This window comes from Nematolebias whitei, chromosome 14 (genome assembly GCF_014905685.2).
Source record: "Nematolebias whitei isolate Nwh7 chromosome 14, NemWhi1, whole genome shotgun sequence".
Taxonomy (NCBI): Eukaryota; Metazoa; Chordata; class Actinopteri; order Cyprinodontiformes; family Rivulidae; genus Nematolebias; species Nematolebias whitei.
This window is the reverse complement of record NC_056511.1, coordinates 44,045,048-44,052,404: the sequence shown is the minus strand read 5'-3', so window position 1 is coordinate 44,052,404 and position 7,357 is coordinate 44,045,048. Positions and strand designations below refer to the sequence as shown.

At 39.7% G+C, this 7,357-nt stretch overlaps 1 protein-coding gene across 1 annotated transcript in view; it reads right to left on the bottom strand.

The window, feature by feature from the left end:
* umodl1 (uromodulin-like 1) overlaps positions 1–7,357 on the bottom strand; it is a 36,018-nt gene that overhangs the window by 15,663 nt on the left and 12,998 nt on the right. Inside the window, exons 3-6 of the mRNA XM_037687719.1 lie at positions 7,122–7,280; positions 5,792–5,919; positions 4,532–4,715; positions 2,863–3,003 (exon numbers count right to left, since the gene is read on the bottom strand). Of these exons, the coding sequence (XP_037543647.1) occupies positions 2,863–3,003; positions 4,532–4,715; positions 5,792–5,919; positions 7,122–7,280 (612 nt within the window). The remainder of the gene's footprint in view (positions 1–2,862; positions 3,004–4,531; positions 4,716–5,791; positions 5,920–7,121; positions 7,281–7,357) is intronic.

Below are 7,357 nucleotides of genomic sequence, written 5' to 3'. Positions count from 1 at the left end.
GATGGATGAATGGATGGATGGATGAATGGATGTATGGATGGATGAATGGATGGATGGATGAATGGATGGATGGATGAATGGATGAATGGATGGATGAATGGATGGATGGATGGATGGATGGATGGATGGATGGATGGATGGATGGATGGATGGATGGATGGATGGATGGAATATTCCCTGTGTCTAATATTACCAAAATTACAAGAGATATCCATCTTCAATTGTTACAAGGGCAGTTGTTTTTGCTCGTTTGTTTTCCAAAGATCTTGAACCCCCAGATAAAACCAAATGAAACCTTCCTAAAGTAATCCATGGATGGACATCTACAACTGAATAACCTTTGGAGACAACCCAATTCAAGAAGCGCACCACAGCCCATGGACCCTGGACAACACAGAAATGGATGTATTTCAGTCATTTTACAAATACAGAGATAACATTTGAAGTAGTAGTTGCTGACTCGTTCACAAGACATACTAGAAATGCTACTGATTGGGTGGGAGCATAACCTAATGCTTTTTATTGAAACTTTCAGATAGTAATCGTTGGATGCACATCTACAATTGATGACGTTTTGGTTTCTATTCAACTAAAGATGGCAGCCACAGCTAGTCATCATTAAACCAACACAAAATGTCTATAACACAGTCATTTTTACAGATATTTAGCTAAAATGTATTGTGGTAGTAGCTGAGAGTTGTATTCTGAGTGTGACATCTCACATTATGACAATGAGCAAAACATTATTTGTGAGATTTGACCAAAATGACTACATATTTTTCCTGCTTCCTTCATCTTGCACCAGTTTCTGTTAATGCAGACTGTTCTGTAACGATGATGCAGTGCTTTAGTTTGAAATGTAATTAATAAAGGCGTATACGGTTCCTCCTGCTTCCTGCTCTTTACCTGCACATCGGTCCTCCATCACGCTGTGACATTTATGAATTTATCTGCATCAATAATTCTTGAAGAACACAGGAAACTGAAACTCCCAAAACAAGATAGCGTGTCGTCTGTAATCTTTATCAGAGATGTCTGGGACTTTCCTGAGCACGATGCTGGAAAGCCCCGCTCCCATCTTTATGTTTAAATTCTGTGGCTCTACAGTATATGGTTGCAGTGCACAACAGAAGTCGCCTCATCTCAAAACAAGCAATTTAAAAAATAAAAATCTATTTTAACATTGACAGATTTAACGTACACTGTTACGCCTTGTGAAGGAATGCATGTTGTCAGCTAACAACAATCATAACTACAACTACAGATTTATAGCCGTTATGCCACTCACACCATGCTTGTGCTTTTCCACACCATTCTGAACAAACATCAATACAGACACATCCTTTGTTCACAAAAATCTACACCGCCAACGTTTTACCAACACTAAGCTCTTTACACCAGTGGTTCCCAATCTTTTCGCTTAATTTGTTTAAAATATCCTTATTTCCATCCATCCATCATCTTGTTCCGGAGTCGGGTCTCGGGGGTGAGCAGGGGGGCGCAGCCACCTCTTCCAGCTCTTCTTGAAGGACTCCAAGGCGTTCATAGGCCAGCTGGGAGACATTGTCTCTCCAGCGTGTCCATGGTTTGTCCCCAGGGTCTCTTCCCAGCTGAACGTGCTTAAAACATCTGCACAGAGAGTCGTCCAGGAGACATCCTTACCATCTCAACTCCTCTCAGCGTGGAGGAGCAGAAGCTCAACTCTGAGTCTCTCCCCGTCCCGGATAACTACATTCATCACATGTCTCTGATGAGAGACATTAGAAGAGATGAGCGTTCAGCTACCCTGCAGGAAAAAAGTAATTTGACTGCTCATGTCTTGGATCTCATTGTTTCTTTCACTGCCCAGAGTTGGTGACCACAGCTGAGCGTAGGAACACAGACTGACCGATAAATGGAGTGCTTTGCCTTGCAGATCAGCTCCCTCTTCACCACAAAGGACCAGCACAGAGTAAGCAAATGTGCAGGTGTCACCATTCTGTCTGTGAATCTCACGCTCCATCCTTCTCTCACTCGCGAACAAAACCCAGAGATATCAAACAAAGTGAAGTCGAGTCCGCTGGACATTCAAAAAACAAAACAAAGAAAAAAGTAGAAACGTTTCGTCTTTCATCTGAAAGACTTCTTCTTCGTTGGGCTGATGGTCCTTGAGCATGTGATCAGCTGGTTTTGGTTGTCAGCAGCAAACTGGTTGATCCACTCTGAGAAGGTGCTATTTAAGAGACTGAGCTGAATACAGCACCTCAGACTGAGGAAGTCCTCAGGATGAGAGACGAAACGTTTCTACTTTTTTTCTTTGTTTTGTTTTTTGAATGTCCAGAGGACCAGACTTTACTTTTTTGACTTTTCTACCTGGATTAGCATGCATCAGGATATTTTGAAAGCCCAGAGATACTTTAAGTCCTCCGCTTGGGGCAGCACCTCACTCCCAACCTGCAGAGAGCGATCCACCCCTTTCTGACCGAGGACCATGTCCTCCGATGTGAAGGCATCGACGCTCTTCCCAACGTTCACACTCGGCTGTGAGCCGCACCTGTAGGAGCTGGAAATGACACCAACAAGATCATCTGCATAAAGCAGGGACACAATTTTAGCTCCAAAACAAAAGATGCCGTGATCTGTGATGCAGCTTTTGTTGGTTCAGGTACACAAACTTTGTTAATCAATCTTTTCATGAAGAGCCTCATCAAAACCTGCACTAGTCTGAGTTAATTTATGACTGCTACTATTTATCTTTAAAGCTAAAGCTTTTTTAAGACAATTTGATTTCTGTAGATTTCCTTGTGACCCCACTTGACCTCTCCTGACTCAGCGGTGTACCCTGGAGGAACCATTGTCTTAGGTGAGTTTGGGACCTCTTACGTGTGCAGTTGACACCAGGGCTGTCGTGGTCGACGTCCACAGGTCCTCGGTGACAGACACACTGGTAGGAGCCTGAAGTGTTGTTGCAGAGCGCCTGAGGGGAGCACTGGTGAAGAGCAGCGTGAGCACACTCATCCACATCTGCAGGGAAAAGTAAACGGCTGCTGTGCTTCAAAAAGGCATCACAAGATTTAACGCGGAAACTGAACTCCAACGGCAGCTTACCTTCAAGGTCACCTAAAGTGAATTCAAACAATCAAAAGTCGTTCAGGTATTTTTAAAATGAACTCGTGAAATTGCATTTTCTGTGTAAATGTGTGAATTTTAAATGATGAATGTATTGAAGAAGCTTCAACTAAAGTTGTTAAAGTTGAAACAAGCTGAACCGAAGCTAAAAGCAGCCAAACGGTAGCTAAAAACTCAAAGCAGCAAAATTGTAGATGAAAGTGGCAGAATGGTAGATAAAGCTAAATGTTGCTTAGGAAGACGAAAACAGAGCAAATAAGCTGACAGATTTAAAAAAATAACATTTTGGAAGGAATTTAATAGAAGTCAGTGTATTTTGGGGGAGTTTTAACTAAAATAAGCTGAAATATTTAGAAAGGTATAAATATTTCTAAAACCAAAAGACATAGCACACTCTTCCCAGTGTAGTCAAATATTTTGATACGTAAATGATAAAGCTGCACAAAGTACGCCAAAGTTTTGTGAAACACATTGCACAGAAACTAAAGAAAATAAGAGTGAGACCAACAATTGATTTCTCAGAACCACTTTACAATAAGGCTCCCCTTATAGACGGCTAGATACATCATTAATTCCTCTATAAACACTTTATAAATCATTAATAACTGCTTATTATACATTAATTAAGGGTGACAGAGACAAAACTGACCAGTTTGTTGCCAAATATTGAGCCAAATCTGTTCACCTATATATTTCATCTAGAGTGGTTATATTAAACATTTCAGATTAAGTTACTACCTTGTAAGCACAATAAGTATTTGAAAACCTATTTCTTTAGTATATAATATTGTACTTTATCACTGCATTATAAGTATCTACAACTAAATAGATTTCACTCACTATTTGGCAAGAAACTGGTCAGTTTTGTCTCTGTCACCCTTAATTAATGCATAATAAACAATTATTAATGATTTATAACGTGTTATAAAGTGAGGAATTAATAACTTATCTACAAACTGTTTATTAGCCATGTATAAGGGGAGCCTTATTGTAAAGTGGTATTGATTTCTCCATACCTGCAGTGTGGAGCAGATCATTTATAATTAGTAAATAAATCTACAGTATCTGAAGCAGCTCTGTGATGGCAAGTCTGCAACAACCTTTTTGAGCAGCGGACACAAATACGATTTATCACTAATATAAGTGTGTGTGGGTGTGAGCTTGTGTCTGCATGTGTGCGTGCACATGGCGTTGTTTTCTGCTATTGCAGGAAACATCCCACAGAAGACTGTCAGTCAAACTGAAGAGGTGGGAGAAGGAAGCTGCGGCTGAGTCATTTTTTCCTGAACACGGTGTTCTCATGCCTCATGAATCATTCTCAGATCTTTACAAGAATGACACTTCTCTGCAGAAAAAACCCAAAACCTCAAGAGGCTTCAAAGAGAGATCCGTGGTGCTGTTTAGATCCACGGCATCTCTTTACCTTGTACTGTTACAGCTGACACTTCAGGCATGAATCTGAGCAGGAGGTTCAGCTTCGATGTGATGTTGTTCAATGAAAGAGTGAAGCTGCTCCTTATCAGCAGAGAGACGGCAGTTCTGTAGGGACGGACCGGCCCCGAGTGGAGGTAAAAGATGGAAACTTCAGACTGCACAGCCCCAGTTACCTTTAAAGTAAGACATTCTAATTAGAATGGTACGTGCTAAAGCCGGCTGAAAGAGCAGAAACTGTTAAAGCTAAAAATTAATTAATGAAATTAATTTATTAAACAAATAAATAAATAAAACAGAAAACTGGTTAAAACTAAAAGGAGCAAGCACAAGTATGTAGAAAAAGCCTAATTAGAAGCTAAACTTGCAAAAGGCGAGCTAAAAAGCGCAATTAGCAAAAAACTTAAAAGATCAGAGGTCTTTCTAGCAAAAGGCTAACTAAAATCACAAAGGGCTAGCTAAAAGTTTAAACAGGCTGGCTAAAAGCTAAAAATAGCAAATGGAAAGCTAACAGCTAAACGTTTAAACCAAAGCTAAGCACAAGCTTGGCTTAAAGCTAAAATTAGCAGAACTGTGGTTTAAAGTAGCTAACAACTAGACAAATCTAGCAAAACGTGAGCTAAAAACTAAAACTACGAAAGGCTAGCTAGAAGCTAAATGTAGCAAAATAGCAAAAAGTAAATTGCTGCATATTTCTGGCTATTGTAACAAAAGGCTGGGCAACAGTATCAAATAGCTAGTGAAAATCTAAAATAGCAAAAAGGCTAGCTAAAAGTAACAAAAGGCTAAATGAAAGATAAAAGCAGCAAATAACTAATTTTAAGTATCAAAAGGCTAGCAAGAAGCTAAAAGTCGCAAAATCCGAACTAAATGGTAAATAGAAAATTAGTAGCTAAACATTTAATGTAGCTAAAGGCAACCTAAAGGCTAACTAAAAGCTAAATGTATGAAAAGGCTAGCTAAATGATAAAAGAGGCATGAAAAAGCAAAAATAAAGCAACTACGTGAAGCCGATTTTAACAAGAACAATGTTTTTGAAGGAATTAATGGATTTCAATACATTTCTACAGAAAAAAATGAAAAACAATACAAAATCCTGTCACTGCACCCATCTGTTGAATGGACTGAACGTTTTGAAATATGATGGTCTAAACCGGCACAAACTGTGAACATGTGAACTAACAAGAAAGGGAAAAACTTAGAAGCAATAATGTGAATTTGTTTCGCTGTGTAAGTGAGAAGGTTGCATCACCATGGCTTGTAGCGCTCTGGTGAGATTCAGAAGCCCGCTGTCCCTGGACATCAGTTCCTGGAAGTCAGTTTTCACCGTCACTGTTGCATTCCACTGGCTTCCTCTGCTCCCAAAATCATTTTCTGAGCCTGAAATTCAGAATTAATTACGTAATTAATTTCTCACTGACTATAAAATCATCTGGAACATGCAGATTTGTTTTTATTTTTTGCTTGCAGGTTGTACATATCTAGACATAACAGGGTCATCTGCTGCTCATCAGGGCTTTCATCAACACCTTGGGTAAAAATCAGTAGATCACATGTCATTATTGATTAGGCAAAAACTAAAGCAAAGAAAAAAGGTAAGAAAAACTGAGTCCATCGATGCTGTTCTGAACTGAATGTAGCACCAGGTGCTGCTAAGAGTCACATGTTGGTCAGAGATGATGATCAGTGTCACCTCTAATGGTGCGTCAACACAATCAGGGAGGAAAACCAGCAACGTGACCTCAGAAGAGCAACTGCTGCTGCTCATCAATTTGGGAGGGGTTAAAGGTAATTTACAAACTCTTACACACACACACCAAAGCCAAAAGCTCCTGCAGGTTAAAGCTGATGACAGTACAGTTATTTTAAGACTTTGAAAAAAAAAAAGATTATTGTTTATTGTGCCCTGATTCATTAAGTCTTAGAGGTAAGCATTAGCAAACATATTCTTTTTTAACCATGACTGTAGTTTCAATAAAAACCGAGTGTGTTAAAAGTGGGAACTTCACGAGTTAACACCTGGCAGCTCGATTAGAATTACATTTAACAAGGATGTATTTTTAGTAAATTTGTTGTATAACTGACATTACTGTAGATCATATGTGTCAAACTCAAGGCCCGGGGGCCAAATGTGGCCCTCGTTGACATATTATCTGGCCCTCAAGATGATATGTGAAACGTAAAATACTTCTATCTCTTGATTTTTTTCAGTAATCTTTGATTATGATGTTGAAAGCACAACAGAGAACATCAAATGAGACCAATCAAACTCTTGCTGAGGAACCTGTGACCAAGAAAAGTTGTTGGATATCTGATTTGACTTGATGGAGTTTCGGAAATTGGCCCTTAGTTTGAAAAAGGTTTAAGTTTTGGCCCCCTTTTGTAAGTGAGTTTGACACCCCTGCTGTAGATTGACTCACTTGTTGTTTTTTCCACTCATTTGCATTTGATCCTCTTTCCACAACTGGCCCTTTTGGCATCACTTGTGCAGTAAAACCAGTAACCTTCGATTTAAAGTATGATCCTCAGATATTAACCCAACCATTTATCCAACGGCGTATTATTACTTCATTCATACTAACTTGTAGGATGACTGCAGAGAAAGCGACCGCATCTCTGGCAGCATTTCTGCCAGCCTGGACAGTCCAAGTCAAACTCGCAGCCCTCAGATCTGGGAGACGTTCCATCTGCGGCTGGACAGGATCCTGGCTTGGCAGCAAACTCATCACTCCTGTTTACAGCTTCATTCAAAGGAAATAACATGTTAGAGGTGTAGTGAGACACGTGAGGTACGTGTCACTTGTTGTATGACAAATAT